Below are 19,946 nucleotides of genomic sequence, written 5' to 3'. Positions count from 1 at the left end.
ACTGGTGAACTGGATAAAAATCGCCACTTGAAGGAGTTTTGACACTGTAAAAAGAGAAATTTCCCATGCCGCGATAATAGGGATGCCGCGATAATAGGGAGTCCGACTATACCTCCGGTGGCATATCTAGTAATTTGGAGGCCGTTTTGAAGGTGAAATCTGATGTTTTTTGTTGGAAAATGTTGGTTTTTGGGACTGTGTTGTCTAGGTCTCGGTATTAGCTTGGACCTTACTATCGCCAGACCATGTCCAAATGTTAAAAAAGGCGATAAGTTGGGTCCAAGTTACTCGGACTAGGAGGAAAGGGAGTCCACCAGGGCTAGCATTGGCTAGGTCCCAGTCTGAGTTTTTGCTGTGTAAAATTTTCTGCCACACAGTGTGTGGCAGAAAATTTTAATTTTTTCCAAACCTCCAAACTCTCCTGTCACAAAATGGTTGGCATTATTTTGGCATGGTTATGCACATCTAGGGTGGGTTCAAATCCCTGAAAAGTCAAACAAAAACGTGAAATTTACCAGAATTTCGCTCACCTGACCAAGATCACGGAAAGTTTACTCCGCTGTCTGTCATCGTTAGCTGTCGACTGAGGGCGCTGTGTGCATGTGCTATTAGGTATTGGTATTAAAAAATAAAATATAATGACGAGAGCACAGTGCCCCCTCAGTCGACAGCTAGCTAACGACAACAGACAGCTGAGTATAAAACTTTCTGTGTCTGTGATCTTGGTGAGCGAAATTCTGGTGAATTTCACGTTTTTGTTTGACTTTTCAGAGATTTGAATCCACCCTAGATGTGCATAACCACGTGACAGCCGAGTTTGGAGGTTTGGAAAAATTGACAATTTTCTGCCGCAGCAACTTCAATTTAATGGGTCTTTCTGTAAGGTTTGTAAAATAAAATACCTTATACAGTTCTGGAAGTAGCCTACCACGATTAAAATAATGGGCGTCCCATCCTACATAGCGGATCGAAAAATGGCAGAGTCCTTAAAAATAAAATACAGGCGATCGTGTCGTGAACTTGAGGGCCCCTGTTTTGTTTTGAACAAATAAGAGTAAAAAATGTCGTGTATTATTGATCAAATCTCATTTTGCAATAAAAAAAATGACTTTTCTTAATTCGAATGTAATGACACCCGTTTTGCAATGTCGAACAGTTTCTTGGGGTAGAAATCACGATTTTCCTGCGCAGTTTGTGCCTTCAAGTTGCGATTCAGCGCGCCGCGTGCGTGCTCACGGTACATCGCACAGTGATCGCCATCTTTATTTTCGGGTTGCGTGTTGTCGCCGCGCTGTGTCATCAGCATAGTACCCCCAAATTTCCCTCAAAAAAATCAAAACCCTGCCCTCCATCTATGACATACCTGTTTATTGAGAATGTCGCCAACTAACTAGTTTGGTTGATCTAATAATTTTTAAACCAAGACCGTATATACACCCCCAAAATCCCGGTACATACCGTTATTTCCTTTTACCGTTTTGAATTTCCTCACAAACAAAAACATATGTGATAACTGGAACAGAATCTTGGTTGAACAGTAGCACTACCAATGGTGAAATTTTCCCACCTAATTATCAAGTCTTTAGGAGGGACAGATGTGGAAGTGACACTGGGGTGGCGTCTTCATTGCTGTCAGAGACAATTTACTTGCCAATGAAGCCGGAGACTGAACTTCAGACGGATTGTGAAAGTGTTTGGGTCAGTATCCATGTAAAGGGAGTGACACCTATGTATGTGGGTGTTTTCTACCATTCACAAGCTACTGATGCTGATTACATCAAGGAACTTGAGTAAAATCCCACCAAAGCCCCCTGTTTGGCTACTGTGGGACTTTAACCTTCCTGACGTGGACTGGGAAAAGTTCAGTTTCACTACCGGAGGGGTCATACGCTGGTCATGGTCCAAGTAAGGCAATGATAGAAATTGCACTTGATCACAACTTACATCAGCAAGTGAAAGAACCAACTATAGATGTAACAACATCCTTGGTTGTGCTTCACAAACTCACCATCTTTCGAGGTTATTCCTGCAGGCATCAGTGACCACGAAGCGGTTGTTGTGAATGTGTCAGCAAAACCAAATTAGTATGGCCAGTCAAACGTTAGGTTTTTCTTTACAAGAAAGCCGATTATGTTTCCATTGGAGAGCGATTCAAGCAATTTGATGAAAAGCTTACTCCTGACTACATAAATTCCCAATCTGTTGACGACTTGGTTACAAAACTGAACCGAGCAATTGAGAGTGCTATGGACCAGTTTATCCCATCCAAGATGTCTTCTTCTAGGTGGAAATTAACTTGGATCAATAACTCCATTAAGAGAGACATCTGCAAGAAGAAACGCCTGTATAGAACAGCTAGGAAAAGTGGTTCCCCTTCGATGTGGGATCTCTTTAAGAAACATCGTAGACATACTGATAGGAGAATTAGAAAAGCCAAAAGGGAGTACTCCATTCATTACATCATTGGTGGAAGTCTGGTGATCAGTAATAACACTCAACCTTTCTGGAATTTTATAAAGTCTAAGCGACAGGCAACTTACCCAAAGCTTGGCTTGATGCTAATGTTACTCCATTGTATAAGAAATGGGACAGGAACTATAGACCAATTTCGTTGACATCAATCCCATGCAAGGTTTTGGAACACATTTTACATTATCACATTATGAAGCATCTAGAGAAACATCACATCCTAGTGGATTTTCAACATTCGTAAAGGCCGATCTTGCAACCAATGTCTGCTCTCGTTGCGCGATCTCGCAAGAATTTGGATAACAAAGGCCAGGCAGATTTAGTCATCATTGACTTCAGTAAGGCGTTTGATTGTGTGCCTCATTAACGTCGCCTGAAAAAAATCAACCACAATGGGCATCAGAAATAACACTTTGAAATAGATTGATTCTTTCCTCACCAATCGTCATCAGCAAGTCGTGCTGCAGGGTGAATCTTCCAACAGGACTAAAGTGGTCTCTGGGGTCCCTCAGGGAACAGTCCTGGGACATCTTCTGTTTCTGGTGTACACAAACGACCTGCCTTCTAAGGTTCACTCCAATGTTTGGCTTTTTGCGGACGACTGCATCGTTTATCATGAAATAAAAACCGCAGTGGACTCCCCTATTCCCGACAGACTCCAATCAAGGGGATTGGCAAATGCCTTTCAACACTTTTAAAAGCTTCACTGATGGTTCCTCATACCTGCTTCCTCCTGGAATCAGTCTAAAGGAGTTTAATCATGAGGAGGCCTTGTTGATTGCTGGGTTGATTAAGAAAAATGAGGCAGCTTTTTCAATGAGCCCTTTAGATATTTAGAGGTGTACTCTTATTCCTCACGAGATTAAGTTGACAAATGACCAGCCTATCAGAGAACCGTACAGACGTATCCCTCCCCCATTACATGAAGGAAGTGCAGACATTGTTACAGGATTTGCTGGAGAAGGGAGTTATTCAAAGGTCTGGGAGTCCTTATGCAAGCCCTATGGTCCTTGTTCACACGAAGGATGGGTCAATCCGACTAATTAGCGCTATTACACTTACAGATGCATTCCCGCTTCCGCGGTTTGAAGAAACTCTAGAGGCGTTGGGGGGCTCTCGCTACTTCACTTCATTGGACATGGCACACGGGTATTTTCAGCTATGTATGCATCCAGACTCAGTAGATATGACCGCATTTAGAGTTCCATGGGAACTTTTCTCATTCACCCGTATGCCGCAGGAGTTATGTAATAGCCCAAGCACATTTCAAAGGACCGTTGAGTTGATTTTCGGGGACATAAATCTGTTTGAGTTGATTTTGTACCTCGATGACATTCTGGTGTATTCCAGTACATTTCAGGAACATCTTGAGAGATTAGATGTTGTGTTTCGACACAAAAGGTAGTAAGTGTCACTTCTTCCAAAGTGGAGTCAAGCATCCAGGGCATTGTGGTTGGTAGTTCTGGAGTTGCAGTGGACCCTGACAAAGTTGAGCGAGTTGCAAATTGGCCAACTCCAAATAGCACCGAGGAACTCCGTTCGTTCCTCGGACTCGCTTCGTATTATAGGCGTGATCATCTGTGGGTTTTCCAAGGTGGCGGCTCCATTACATGCACTAGTGGGTCCGCCCTTGAATTTGACTAGTCCTGCTAGTTAGGCCAATGCAAAGGGACTAATTTTTTTTTATCTAGAGAGGGGCACTGTTGCTTTGATGGCCAATTTAGTGACCATTTTATTTGTGTGAGGATCAGAAGCATATTCTTTTTTTCACAAGTCAGTCAAGGTCCATCTTGAGAGGGGCAAAGTTTTAATGTTGTGAGCGGGACACTAATATTGTTCTTTCGAGGGGTGGTTTTCCATCTTGATATTAAAGTTATCGCGAGAGGGGCACCCATTGTTGTTGATGGCTAATTTCCCATCTCGAGCGGGGCACTATTTTATTATTGCGTGAGCGCTGTGTGTGCTTTGCGGGGGAAAGTTTTCCATCTCGAGAAGGTTCACAATCTTGTTAATGCGCGAGGGGTATTTTGTTTTTGAGGGGCACTTTTGCACAAAAGAGGAGACAATAATTTGTAAGCGTAATCATAATGCTTTCACGTGCGTTTTAGGGGCAGTTTTGTTTCCATCTCGAGGGGGCACATTATGACCGCGCGAGGGGCACTTTTGTTGGCCCGGGAAAATCATAACTATCCTAATCTGACATCTTGACAATTTTCTCTGTTGATTAGGATGATCAGTGTCAATGGGTGATCTATAAATATTGTTCAAGCATCATACCAAATTTGAGGCGGGTCATTTGAGGCGATTTTAATATGATATTTTTAAAAAATGAATTTAGGCCTAATTGATTTATTTTTCAAAATTGGAGGGGAATCTGTTGATTGGGACAGAGAGATATGGGGTTAGGGTTTTGTGCCCGATGGGGCGTTGGGCCACCCTTCAGGGGGAGTGTGGGATAGGGTAGAAATATATAACTGTAAAGCCAGGGAGACAAGTGTAGCGTGAATATCCGACTCCATAAAATATGGACTCATTGGTTGTACTGCGCATGCGTAAGTTGATAATAGGCCTATTTACAGGTCTATAGGAGAGTGACTTGTCACGTGAGTCCAAAACGTCATAGCGTTCACCCCATGCAGATGCGGTTTGGGGAAAACAATTCGCGGCCCAGATATCACAACGTTGAACCAGAAAAGTTGTTTTGACAAACAAAAAGTATAGTGCCATAAGTATATTCTATGAAAATAAGTAAAAAAAAAATACTTAGTTTAAACCGGTTGCCATTGGAACCATGGACACCCCACACAGTTAGTTTGGGATGAGACCCGCGATACCAGTTAGGAAAATTCACAAAATTTGATGCCAACAAACTATACATTCCAGAATTATTAACAAAGAATAGGAGGGGGGCATACTGCAATAGGCCAACTATAGAGTCATGAGTATGCCACACTACTAACAACATAATTAGGTTGACATAATTATAACAAAATTATCAATTTCCACGCATATACAGTAATTCTCCAAAGGAAAAATGTTGTTTACAGTGGAACATTTTAATAATCAAATAAAGCTGTTTAAAAAAAGTAAACATTTTGCACAAATTGTCATTTGCTGAATTGAGTGCATGTAATGTCAATTTTGTTTCGATAAAATGATAAAGCGCAACAGTACAGAGACAAGGGCGGATCCAGGGGGGGGGCCAAAGGGGGCCATGGCCCCCCCCCCCCAAACGAAACCAATTTTTTTTTTTTTAATGTGACATCGCAATAAAGGCAGGCAATGAGTTCACCACCATCTTTTCCTCCAAAAAAATTGGTTAAAGTGGTCAGAAATTGCCTCAGATCGCACCACAGAGCATCTAGAATCCAAAAATTTTTTTAGACCCACTTTTTGGGGGGACCAAAATTTTTTTGGGCCCCCCCCAAAATTGTGTTCTGGATCCGCCCTTGTACAGAGACAGGTTCTCGAGTACACCATTCATGGTGTACAATGTACGAAATACACAACTCCAAATATAGCTTAATACGGGCCTTACAAGCAAAACATTTGTTGAATTTTTGATGGCTTCATATCTGTATTTTTATTTCATGAAATAAATTCTTACCTTTGTGTAAAATTTGGCGTTTTCATACAAAATGCATATTTTAATATCGGTTTTCCGAAACAAAAGAAATCATAATGTTAGATTACCTTTTTTTGTTGATGAATTAAGAAAGCAAGCGTGGAAAATAATTACACATAATCTAATCGGTCCTTTTAATAAAGACGTCGAAGAGATTATAAATATATCTGACAGTAAAGTTTCAGCTTAATACCACTCACAAATTGAATGGCCGAAGCATTGAAATGAACGATAAACGAATTTCTTAATTCAACTTCATCCTTTAAGCTATACATGAGACAAATTTCCCAAGTCTAAAACGAATCAGAATGGTACTTTTGCTAATTAAATGCATTAAATATCAAATCTATTGGTGTGAATTTGAAATTGGAATTAACGATGGATCCCTTTTCCAATGAACCCTATCCCTTAGAGTACTATTCCCTTCCCTTAAGAAATCAATTTCCTAACTTATCAGGACCGACAACTGCCTAGCGGAAGACGAAGGGTCGAGCCCATCAGAAGGATCGGCATCTGCCTTCGGGAGACCTCGGAGGATCGTCTAGAGACTAGGAAATGCCTTCCCCCTCATATGGAAATCCTTTTCCTTAAGAATCCCCCTCCCCTCTAACCCCTCCAGGCGCGGATCCGGGGGGGGGGGGGGGGGGGGGGAGGGGGTGTCAATTCCCCCCAGCTCTGTCAAACATTTTTTTCCAAAGAAATGCATGGGGAAAAAATAAGACCCCCCCCCCTGCTCTGACACCCAAAAATAGTTTACTGGTAATACTGTTCGCCTTTGTACAAAATACGGAAATATCCAGCTTGGTTATATAGGGGGTGTATGTACACTATTCTGTGATATAGTGTTAATAATCGTCGGATTTGGACAGCGCCCCCATTAAAAGTATGGTTGTAAAGTATGGAGCCCCCCCCCCCTCCCCCCGAGTCCCTATTGATTTTCGGAGGCCAAGACGAGAAAAAAAAACCTGTCTACATATCAGATTTTTTTGGCCGACGGAACCCCCCCCCTGCGAAAATTCCTGGATCCGCCCCTGCCCTTCTCTTAATCCTAAAGGGGCCGGGGCGGAGTAACCCCCCCCCCCTTCTCAATTTTTGTTTTCCACGATAGCCTTGAAAAAAAAAATTCGCGACCCGAGCTGTTCTGACTTTTTAGCCTCGACCCTAGCGCATCTTTTGATACCAAAAACATAAAATTCGGACCACGGGTTTTCCAGCGCTACTACAGTACGCGCCGTGAAAATACATAGTGTGCACAGAGCAGAATTACCATTCGTGCAAAGCACAATAATTAATTACCCATAATTCTAAAATCCTTTGACCTTTAGTCATGAAATTTCTTGGGTATGTTAATGAATAGTTTTTCTATGCATGTACCGAGTTTCATAATTTTTTCGTCACTCGATGGCCGAGAGAGATGGTCAAAATAACCCGGCCCTTTTAGTGTTAAATAGAGATACCTTGGCATTAAGGAATTCTAAAGATTCCAGTTGATGGTTGATTAAAGGGACTTTTGAACCTAAAACTTGTATGTCCGCAGCCAAGTTCTTGTCTTGTCTCGTAGACTTGTTGTTCGAATATTTTTATAAGGGAAAACTTTGTGTTACGTGCGGCGACAGTCTCTAAACGAATTATCGCCATAACACCATCTGGACTACCGCTTGTCCAGTGGGTTCTTGATACAGTTAAACACTCGAAGAAACCGAGATTTGCCAGTGTCTCTCCGCGGAATTTGAAGGATATACCTACTGTGTTTTTTTTTTACGGTAACTGGCAATTTACAATACATGCATGCATGTACCCGCTTGGCTAACAGTTAAATTTGTTTCATTGGCGTTCCATACTAAAGAGTAACCTTGGAGGTGCGTGTGTACTTTGGTCCGTGTACACAAAAGACGATAACATTAACAATACGCATAGTGTAACAACCAGTTTAAAAATAGATTTTCAGAATTACACCTTATATTACGCGGTACGACAACACTAGCGCTATACATGTAGTCGCGTAACTTGCATTGGCAATGAGCTACATGTTTTTGACGAAAAAGTGTTGGATTTTCATTTGCCTAACTTTAAGTAGTTAAGTGGAACGCTGGCCAGGTGAGACGTCCACACTGGGTGGGCTAATGTAAGGCCTGCATCACCGGTCACAGGCTCTATGACGGGTTTTCATCCACGTAAAAAAAACGCGGTTGAGTTGAGTCATCGTTGTGAGTGCGTTGGTCTGGTCCTAGCTCGAGCTCCACTGAAGCAGTGCCTCGGTCGCATTGGTTGTCATGTGAACTACCACGGGTGATATACATTACTGAGGTAACTTACTGTCCGCTTTCTCTTGTGACGTTCATGCTTATGTTTTTACTCTCTTTTTTTTCAAATGAAAGCAACATTTCAATTGAAACAGAAACCCCCAAAAATATGATACACAGTTACCTCGTGCTTCTATCCTTCCTCCATGGTCGAACAAAGCCGGCCGGGGTATCACCACCAGTTGCCTTTTCAAATACGCAACCATGGTTATACTCTTATGATGCAGCCGATACCATACCTTTTCTCTGTCACATATTGTGTTTATAGTCTGATTCCAAATTCATAAGAATCTGATGGACGAAAACGGTGGCTCTTTTCTGTTGTACGTGCACCGTGCCCGGCTCTGATTGATGGTTGTGGAAATTTAACGTACTTGACATGACATTGTGTTTGTGGTACCATGGAGGAACGGTGGTATATATACATTTACTAATAAAACAACTATCAACTCGTCTGCCGCAGTGGAAACCAGAATTAAAGGTTTGCGAAACCCAACGAACGATTAGTGTTAAACTACAAATGGTTCAACGATCAAAAAGCTGATATAATCTTTTTACAAGAGACGCATTTCACTGAGAACATAACTTCATGATTTGTGTGATTTACAGGACGGACGGTAACAGCTTTCACTCTTATGGCGATTCTTATAGATAGGGAACCAGCATTATTGTTAAAATCTCTGCCAATCTTGACCGTGATAAATGGGCTTCAGTGTGATTCTTTTAGACGAATATGTTTAATCAACACAACCCTATGGTCAAATCTGTATCATTTATGAATAAGTTATACACTCTAGTCACGTGTAAACAAAGAGTAAGTTTCTTATAGAAAGGTTGAAAATGGATCTCCCAATAAGTACCGAAAAATAACGAACTTTAATAACGTACTTTAATAATATATATACAACGTGTCCCAAAACAATGTCCCTCTCATAGACCACAGAATAATTACTAAAATCAAGTTTTATACTCAATTAAGTTTACATATTTAGAAAGCCCACTTAATTTTGTAGTTCCTGTGAAAATTTCAAAGGTCTCGCTTCATTGGTTTTGAATACACAGGCTTTTATGTAACATCAGTGCTTTCCGGCCCATTCCAAGTTTGATAAAAAGAAATGCACACTACAGACATAACATACCTTATTCCATGCTTCACTTTTAATTCAACAACTGTGTTGTTGTTTTTGTTATTGAGTAACTAAAGTCAAGTTCATTAACTTTTTAAATGAAAAATAATCAAAGTTCAGTTCCACTGGTCATGTTTGCTTTCACAGGGTGTGTTCCACTTATGGTTTGTCCTTCAATGTCCAGCTTGTAAACCTTTATTGTCCCGCTGCACGTCCTTCCACCTGCAAACTTGGAATGGGCTGAAAAGCACTGCTGTTACATAGTAGACTGTGTATTCAAAACCAATGAAGCGAGACCAATTAAATTTTCACAAAAGTTTCAAAATTAAATGGGCTTTCTTAATCTGAACACTAAATTGAGAATAATACTTGATTTTGGAATTAATTAAGCAGTCTATCAGAGGGACATTTTTTTGGGACACGATGTATATTTTAATTATCAGAATGCACTAAGAGCTGGATAGGGTTAAATAAATATTTCCGGAACAAATCCCAAGATTGTGTTATAGCATATAGTAACTGAAGAGATGTATAAACTCCAAAAACGCCCTAGACAGAATATAATTATGTATTAAATCAAGAGCAAACACAAGAGAAATGCGAGGGAATAATCACTGTGGCAAAGTATGAATGAGCTTTAAGCAAAACCGACCAAAGTCGAGGTACAGACGGTTTAACGGTAGAATTTTATAGCAAATTTTCGAATCAAAATATTAACCCTTTACATTGAATCAATGAATAGAAGTTCCAACGAAGGAGATTTGTCTTTTCTAGTGTATCACTGCTTTGTAAAGAAAAAAGTGACCAAACAAATACAAAAAAATGGAGAGCAATTAGTCTAATGAACATAATTCAAAATAGCAGCAGAAGCCCTAGCAAATTGTCTTTATGTTATCGTGTAATATCAGTGGCGTAGATCTGTGCCGGCGAGTTGGGGGGGGGGGGGGGACTAAAATCCAAAAATTATCAACTGGCAAGCCGTAAACAATTCGGGGGGGGGGGGGCTGACACCACATTACACTAGGGCACTAGAGGGCGCTGTTTTTTTCTCTGTCCGTCTCCATAGGACCTGACGACGGGCAGAGCATATACTGTCGGAAACGTTGAGTTTCCACCTGTGTTTTCAGAAACTCTAAAAAAGAAATTTGTATTGTGGCGCTTCCGTAAATCATTATCTTATTATACAAAAATAGTTCACAATCCCCTCTCGTGTATGACATCAAGGTTATACATGTAGTGGGCTTGTCGGGGCTATGAGCATTCTTACAAAACTCCCAGGATCACCTATGGATACATCAAGTGCAAAACCACTTAATGACATTTTCCCAAAACCGTTTTAAGGGGGGGGGGGGGAATGTTCATGTTCCACTCTACAATCACACTTCAAATTGGTGTTTGCCCATTTATCCCCTGACATTGACATCAAATTTGATTTTTACATCCAAGTTTCTAATTTTCATGTTTTTCCCTGCCCTTTTATATTTTTAATCCACCCTAAATGTTTACATTAATGTGTTTGATTACCTAATTTTAGTGAAAGAGATGGCTTTTAATCAAAATTCTCTACTTAATTCTAAGCATTCCCACTGTATTTTACAAAGGGTAAAATACAATTGACCTATCGCCGTTTTCGAGTTGGCCACGCCCCTTAGACAACCTTATGGAGTTTTTGTACGCTAAGTTTTGTTTGTCTCAGATGTTGCGCGTTCCGCGTCCATTTGTATATCATGTAATTGGACAATATTTCAAAAGCTGCGCTGACGCGATTCTAACGCGATTATGTCTCTTGCATAATTTAAAGGGAAAATACAACATTTGCAAACATCAAAAAACGAAATGATCAAATTACCACGAAATACCTTACTGAATTGTTAGGGACTGACAGTCTAAAGCATCCTTTAAAATCGTGGCTCCTGGTGGGCTGACATTTTCAAGAAAAACTGTATTTTTCCAACGCTGGTCGGCCGACCAAACTGTTCTTAATTTTTCATATTTAGTTATTCTGACTTTTCTTTGCAATTGATCACACACCTGTGAAGGGGTACAAGCCTGCTAGACTGATTCTCTGACCTTACAATTCCCCAAGGTGTATTAATTGCTTCGTTTCATCTTAAGTAGGGTCAGGGAACCAGACTACAAGAACATGATAGGTTTTCTTGGTTTTTCCAGCATTTACAAGCCCAAAACATGGAACAAGTCAGTTTAACAATATTTTATATAACATACTAATCCTCCAAATCCATTTATTTCTGAAAATTGCAGCAAAAGCAAATGTTGTACATTCCCTTTAAGTACTGCTTACTGAGGGGCAGATAGGGGAAATATTTGGGGGATTGCATTTCCGTTCGTAAAACAAGACCCCGCCCCAGAAGAAGCTCTTCTGCAGTAGAAAATTTACATCAAGAGCATTTGTTTTTGTTGCACTAAATAATCTCTGAATTTTCAGAGAATCTAGCCGAAATTGCATATGGATGATAATTTGTGACCATACTGATCCTAATCATTATAGTCCCTGGGATAAGGCCATTTATTTGCTAAATTTTATGATAAATCTTAATATTATTTTCTGCTGAAGGATTTATTGGGATATCCGGAAATGGTGCTATTAATTGGCACAGCCGGTATTTTTGCCTTCCAGCTCAAGAAACTGTAATTTGTGAAGCTAATTTTGTGGAAAAAAGATAAAATCATATTTTGGGCCACTGCTGTCACAAAAAAGTCTCCACCGTGACCTGTTGTCAGTTTTACCATCTTGATAGGATGGGTATTAAAACAAGAGAAAACATGGCTGGTCCCAATTTGTGGTATCCGAGGGCAGTCCTGCATGAGCATTGATCTTTAGGAATTAAACACATCGTGTTCAGCTTCTATGCACAACATGTGTTAGTAGAACGTCTTAGACATTGCTAGGACGGCATTTCTGGCGAGTCAAAACTTGAATTCCCTCCTTTATTACCGAAATTCCCATACATAGGCTATGTACATATTATGTATTCAACAGTACTGTACAATACTGACAGTACTATACTTACAGGCAGCCCCCCCCCCCCCACCAGGCTAAAAACAGATGAGAGTAATTTTAGGATTTTTCAAAGAGGTCAAAGGATTTTCAAAGAATAATTGTAACAAAATGCACTATTTATGATTTTGTTTTTTTGGCATCAAAGCACGTAGAAAAGTGCAGAAAAATAATATGCCCTGCAAATACATACCACAAGAGAAAACGCATTAAAAATAGTGATGACTCAGCATGACTCGGTACTTTTTAAATGATGGCTCCCACGGCCGTCAAGGACTAGATACTCTAGTAGATATAGCGATACCCCAATATCCACATTGGTTTATACACTCAACCAAAAAAGAAAGTCCCCCCTTTCAATACTTTTTGTCTAACTCAATAACTACTGAGCACCTCTCGCTCAAATAACGACTAATCAGTACAGGAATTCCTTAGCAATCCAGCCATATTCTTTATTTGGCCCAAAACAGTGGTAATGTGTACGAATTTATGCAATTTATGACAAATGGTACTGAAAAAAAGTTGCACTTTTGTATACGTACAAGTTGCGGTTCACACTCACTTTGCATGTATACAAAAGTGCAACTTTTTCGGTACCATTTGTCGTAAATTGCATAATTTTGTACACATTATCACTGTTTTTGGCCAAACAAATAAGAGTATGAATGGATTGCTAAGGAATTTCTGTACTGATCAGTCTTATTTGAGCAAGATGTGCCCAGTAATTTTTGAGTTAGACAAAAAAAGTATTAAGGGGGGACTTTCTTTTTTGGTTGAGTCTATGATATTGGTCTATCTATGTGCCACATTTTGGTGCTGTTATCATAAAAAAATGCACAATAGGTTTGCTATGTCTTTCCATATATACGGCCGGATTTCAGCGATTTAGGGGTTTAGAAAAAAACGGCTATAGGAAGCCCACTTTATTCAGACAGAAGCTCATCTTTACCACTACAATCAATGCTTTTAGTCTCGGACACTTTTTTTAATTACAAAGAAAGTTTGTATCTTAAGAATAACTGTGAGGGTGTCCTCAAACTCAAAGCAATATGCCCTCGGATATGCGGATAAAATGGGGACCAACCATGTTTTAATACCCATCCTATCAAGATGGTACAAAGTGACAACAGGTCACAGTGGAGCCATTGTTTGTGACAGCAGTGACCCAAAATATGATTTTATCTGTTTTCCACAAAACTAGCTTCAAAATTTACAGTTTGTTAGAGCTGAAGGCAAAAATACCAGCTGTCCCAATGTATACTACTGTAGATCATAGTAAAGGTACACAATTTTGCGAATGAATGGCCTTCTCCCAGGACCTATTAGGGCGAGGGTACTTTGCTGCTTGGGTTTACAATGGATTACGTTATATAATACGTTCTCATAATACGTTGCGTTTGTTCATTATTCTTTCTTCTGCAGGAATTATCTCAACAGTGAACCTGTACTATGTTGCCATCGCGTTCCTCAAACTGCACATGTCGACAGGTTTACAGCACGCTGACACTAATACATACCGGCATTGATTGTGATTGAAGTGCCCGCAAGAATAGCCTTGGACAGTCTAAATTGGGTTTTTATACGCTCGTTCTTAGAAATACTTGAACAAAGGCGGTGTCCTATAGAGTATTTTTCAATACGATTATCGCCGAGAATAGCTTGCGACTCAAACCAGTGCTCTAACAATGGGACGTGCAGCGAAGTTCTACATTGTACATCTTATTCGGTGGTAAAACCTTAGAAGTTAATCGCTAAGACGGTATTGAGACGATCAAAAGATCGATTTGAACTGTGGTAAATATTGATTCGCTCAGACAAGACGCTGATCCGGCGATAGGAAAAACCAAGGACCCATGTAAAAGAACTCCAATCCCCTCCCCCCAAAAAACCAACAACAACAACAACAACGAGGCTTTTCTGTACGCTACGTAGTGTTTAACAGTCAACTCCTGGATAGAGGATAATGGCCAGTTAACTCCAAGCTAAATTGTTTACTGCCAGTGATGAAAGGTCTACAGGGGACGCTAACAGTTACCTGCACTGCAGCCGAATGCTGACTGACCGTTCATTACAATGCAAAGTTAATCGGGACTTTGCTTCGAGAACTCCACTTTGATGAAAACCCAGCTAATATCTTTCAGGTCTACCAACGGTATAGAAGCGTTAATGAAGGTCATTGCCCATCGGTCCTTTGTGTAAAATTGTTTTATCTGAACTCTAGCGTAACATGGTTTTAATTGATCACAAAGGTAGTTTTGAAAGGTAAAGTAATGGCGTCGAGCACAACAGAAACATATTTAAGCGATCCTGACCGAGCTGTCGTAGGAAAACGCACGGACTTAGCACAGGGAGAAAAGATGTCCAGACTTACTCGTAACAGTTCGATAGTGTCAGAAAACGACGAATTGGAAAAGGACCAAGTAGACCTTTCTCTATGTGTGTTATGTCAGAAGGACCTGCAGACTCCCAAACTTCTCCCTTGCTTACACTCTTTTTGTAAAGTTTGCTTAGTAAAACTGGTTCAGGATAAAGATACCTGTGGACCTACTTCGTGCCCGTTGTGCCGGGACACTGACTCTTCCCCATTTGACGACGTAGACACGCTCACAGATAATACCTTGTTGTCATCACTACAAGAATTAAAACGGATGAAGGGTAACCATGATATGGATTTGCACCCAGATGATCTCCCACAATGTGAGGTAAAGTGCACTTCTTGTGACCGTGCTAATCCAGCAACGTGCCGTTGTACCAATTGCCAAGATTTTCTTTGCGATACTTGCACATTATCTCATAAGAGTTTGAAAATTTTACAGCATCATGAATTGATTGAAATAAATTTGTGGAGACAGCAAAACAAATCATTCGAACAAAACTGTCCTAAGCACAGCGGTGAGCCAATATCGTTCTACTGTCAAACTTGCAAGGCATTAGTGTGTAAGGACTGTACCGATCTCGACCACCGACCACCACAACACAACACATGTTCTCTGCTAGAGGGAGCAGTATTATGCCGCCGAACAGTCGATAAACTTCTCACACTTTCAAGACAAACGGAAGCAAAGTTCAAAGGGGCCTGGGAAATTTTAACCTCAATGAAGGCAGAGCTTATGGAAACAACGAAGAGTCTTCGTTATCAAGTACAGGATGCATTCAAGAAAGAGAGGGACGTTCTCGAAGAACGGGAAAAGGAGTTCCTGTCTAAGATTAATGTCATCGAGAGACAGCGAGAGGCAACAGTAAATACGCACTTAGATCGAGTGGAGACTGTTCTGGAAAAGTTATGGACAGCATTTGACATGGCAGAAATGTTAATGGATAATGGAAATGATTTTCATTTCCTGAGCTTGGAACCGGTAGTTTGCACAAGGCTTCAATCGCTCTATAAAACCAGCCCCGAGCTTCCAAACTCAGACCTGACAATAATAGATTTAACGGATGAACAGAGAACAGACTCAGTGGAGGAACAGAACCCAGGCCCTCGTGCCGAAGCAACAGAAAAGGACAAAATGATCGTTTGGGAACTTGAAAAAACTGTAGGAGATCGAGGATCTGGGAAAGGGCAATTTGACTGGTGCAAGGGAGTAGCAGCCTCTTTGGATAGCCATGCGGTTGTTGCCGATTGGGGAAATGACCGTGTGCAGGTTTTTGACGACCAGCGACATTTTGTGTGTGTCCTCAACTCGAATAATCTTGAAAGCGGAAAACTTTCAATGCCGCATGACGTAGCTTGTCTTCTTGATGGTCGTTTCGTTGTAGTAGATAAATCCAGCTATGCCAAAATTTACGACCCAAATGGGATTTTCTTGGATAGATTTTCTACACTAACGGAGAGCGACACAAGACTATCAGCGGTTGAACTCAGTTGTGTCACAGTAGATCGTCGGAGTCGTATCCTGATCGGCGACTGCAAACGAAACTTAATAACGGTGCACTATGTTGACGGGAAGATAATCAAAACAATCCCAGCTGTTGGTCCTGAGCACATAGCAACAACCTCGAAGGATCTTCTTGTTGTCAGCTGCCCGCGGAAGCAGAAAGTCCGAGTAATGAATCATGAGGGACGATTTCTGTTTCAAATGGAAACCTTCGGAGCTGGTGAAAAACTTAAACCAAGAGGTGTTGCCTGCGACGATGAAGATAATATTTATGTGGTTCACAAGGAAAGAGGCGGAGAAAAATCTGTCCACGTATTCAATAACCATGGGAAATATTTAGCGTGTGTGGCTAAGAATCTCAGAGAACCATATGACGTTGACATAGCACCGAAAGGAAGAGTCATCATTTCCGATGACGATACCCTCAAAATCTTCACAAAGAAAGACCAAAAATAATTATCAACTTTTAGCACGCATGCGCATGAATCTGCCGTCTTGATGCTAGTTGTGATTTCATTCGTAAAGTGTTCGCCTTTTGCGGACGTGTAAGAAACTATATAGTTTGTGCGTTGGTGATTGGTCCCCGCGCGCTGTTCGCGAGCACGGTGCTGTGAAAAAGCGTATTCGTACTCCGTCGTGTCCGATGTAAACAACCGAGGTATTTTCGTCTTTTGTCTTTGAACCAGATGTTTGAAATAGGATAAGTAAACGTTCCAAAACATGGAATTTTTGGGGATTTCAGGACCTAGTGCAGACTTGACTCAAGTCGGAATTGCTTATAGTCGGTATCTTATTATTTTTTTAATCAAAATCACTTAGTTTACATCTTTTCAGAAGCACGATAACAATGCCGTATAACAGTGCGCAAACACTGTATGTACATTGTACAACACGCGTATTAAACGTATATGTGTGTGCATGTATTGCAGAGCATGTACATACATGTAGTGCAAAAGTTAGCAATTCCGACTTGATCATAGAGCTATATTAAATTACTAGAGCAATAACTTCGTGTACAAAGTAATGCCTGCTGGGCGCATCCATGTTTGTGCACAAACCCACTGGAGACCTAGAAATTTTGTACGACTTTTGTACAGCTATTTGCATATCTGCGTTTGTATTCCATACCGGTGCGTTATAATACGCCCAAAACCGAAACGCACGATCAGCAAAATAATGAGCGTGTCATTAAATGATGCGCAAACAGCACAACGCGTGCGCGTATTCGCTGCAGATGCTTTTTGCCGTCACGTTTTTTTTGCCGTCACGCTTTTTGCCGTCAATGACGCGCTTAAGTTGTTTGCGTATGTTCTACTTGCGCGTTGCATGTAGAGTACACTTTCCAAATTCAATCCATCTGATTTCATTATGTTCTACAAACACGCACATGAATTCAAACTGTCTGCGCCCAGGACGGCTTCAAAGCGTCTCCGCGCGCAGAATGACGAGTTAGCGCTCTAGTAATTTATTATAGCTCTATGGACTTGATCAATCTGCCATCGGCATCCCCCCCCCTCGCGTGAACGCGCACGTATTCATTGACGCATATGCAGCAACGTTGCTTGACCAATCAAAGTAACCAATTTTTGAAGACACGTTTATTATTTTCAGTAGGTATGGAAGGCTGGATAACAATCTGCAAAAGTTTTAAAAACGTACTCTTAATTTGTAGATTTCAAACACATGATATTTGGATGATTATGTTAAAGGTAGAGTCCATCATTTGTAATTTGTGCATTTTGTTCGTTTGAAGCAACAAAAGAGTTCAAAATCTAATGAAGGATACTGAGCAACTAACCTGATGAAGTTTCAGCTAAGCTTCAGCTGTACATTCCGAGAAAAACAGCATTCTAAGATCTCAATTTCAAATCAAAAGTTGCTGAATCATGTTTTGAATTGTTTTGAATTGCAACTATACGCGACGTCGCGCACTGATCCGACGAATTATAACAACCGCGCGCGCGTGTGCGTCGTTCGAATACTTGTGCGCGCTGCGCTGAATAACAAAACGAACTACTAATTTAAATTTTCCTACGGTGCTTCTTAAGAATCACCGTTGGAAATGCCTTCTTTCGTTGATTACTTCAAAATGACAGCTTCCCAGAAAGAATAATTTCACAGGGAGTTTAGTCTCCTTACTATCTTTCAACCAAGTTAGTTTTTCAACAATAATTACGCCAGTTACTTTTCGGATGGCTGCAAATGATGGACTCTACCTTGAAGATCATCCGTTCTTGGATGGAATTGATAATGAACACGACATTCAAATGTTATTCAAAACAAAAGGGAATTTTTGTTTTGTTGTGTTGAGATCCATTAATAGCGCCACGTGTTGTGCGTACCCAGAGCCGTTTCAAAGCATTCGAACGTAAGCGTGTGTGTGTCTGTTTCTATCATAGAGCTATATTAAATTAATATAGCTCTATGGTTTCTACTCCTCACCGTGGGATGCGTGTGCGCTCTCCGCGAAACTTTGGGCCAAGTTCGGGCAAGGACCATTAGTCGACAAGTGGTTGATTTGTGACGTACCTTACGCCTGCGCACTGATAACAACGTGCGAACGTCTCTAGTCGAACGCTGGTCAAAATGTCATTGCAAAACGTCTGGATCCTGGCTCCCTGCTGTACGTTATGAACGCGCGCGGCTATGGTTACCAGCGAAGCAACCAACCCCAGTAGGTTGGTTCCAAATACATGTAGTCGACTAGCGTAGTTAACCATCGTCGACTAGACAGAGTTCGGGCAAGCGTTAAGCCCGGTTCATACTTCACGCGAAAGCTTGTGCGAAGCGAAATTCATGTCGTCAACAATGGTACGCGCTTCGAATGTATTGTTGACATCACGAATTTCGCTTCGCTTTTGCTTTCGCGTGAAGTATGAACCGGGCTTAAGTCGACCAATGGTTAACTATAGTCCTTGCGCGAACTTGCCCTTGGCTGCGCGAATACGCAGACAACGCTGAATGCGTGTTAGGAACATAGATATCCGGTTCGTTAGTAAAAACGTCATACACGCACGCGCACCACTGATTACTAGCGCCCATTGGCTACAAACGCTCAAGCTGCGTTAACTTCCGGTTCCAATCGTGCAGAAAGTGCTGGAGGTGACGTCACACTAACGAACCGGATAGAATAAAAAGACTAGATCGGCAGCGCGTGCATACGCGCCATAGAGTGTGCACAACTTTTCCCGTTCCCGCATGGACGCTGTACGCGCAGTAGTGCGTGGGGGAAAAATGTGCGTTATGCGCACCTACATTCCCGTAGGTTTGTGCACAAACTTGCATTTTTATGTCCGTAAAAGTAACATTTTTACCAGTAGTATTATACAGCCAACAAAATTCAAAATGCATTTTCAAGCTGGATAGTCATCTCGAAGTTTGCTCCATTTTCCCCTCGTATATATTTTTCGTTTAAAAATGGCGGTGCGCGTTGCTAAAAATCTCCAGAGCGTCCATGCGGGAACGGGAAAATTTGTGCACACTCTATAGCGCGTATGCACGCGCTGCCGATGTAGTCTTTTTATT

At 41.1% G+C, this 19,946-nt stretch overlaps 2 protein-coding genes across 2 annotated transcripts in view; one reads left to right on the top strand and one right to left on the bottom strand.

The window, feature by feature from the left end:
* The window catches only part of LOC119723180 (ankyrin-3-like), a 233,784-nt gene extending 230,141 nt beyond the window's left edge, over window positions 1-3,643 (bottom strand). The window contains exon 1 of the mRNA XM_038193738.1: window positions 2,909-3,643. Coding sequence (XP_038049666.1) covers window positions 2,909-3,086 — 178 coding nt within the window. The 5' untranslated portion in view covers window positions 3,087-3,643. The remainder of the gene's footprint in view (window positions 1-2,908) is intronic.
* A 4,350-nt stretch (window positions 3,644-7,993) lies between these two features.
* LOC119722615 (E3 ubiquitin-protein ligase TRIM71-like) lies at window positions 7,994-17,105 on the top strand. The gene is made up of 2 exons (XM_038192818.1): window positions 7,994-8,401; window positions 13,966-17,105. Exon 2 carries the CDS (start codon window positions 14,814-14,816, stop codon window positions 16,875-16,877), a length of 2,064 nt encoding a protein of 687 aa, XP_038048746.1. The 5' UTR covers window positions 7,994-8,401; window positions 13,966-14,813; the 3' UTR covers window positions 16,878-17,105.
* Window positions 17,106-19,946: the final 2,841 nt, after the last annotated feature.

Source organism: Patiria miniata, unplaced genomic scaffold (genome assembly GCF_015706575.1).
Source record: "Patiria miniata isolate m_02_andy unplaced genomic scaffold, ASM1570657v1 HiC_scaffold_16, whole genome shotgun sequence".
Classification (NCBI taxonomy): Eukaryota; Metazoa; Echinodermata; class Asteroidea; order Valvatida; family Asterinidae; genus Patiria; species Patiria miniata.
The sequence above is the reverse complement of the archived record's forward strand: the minus strand, read 5'-3'. Positions and strand labels throughout refer to the sequence as shown.

Coding starts and splice junctions, on each gene's coding strand:
- LOC119722615 (XM_038192818.1), top strand. CDS start 14,814: ATGGCGTCGAGCACAACAGAAACATATTTAAGCGATCCTGACCGAGCT.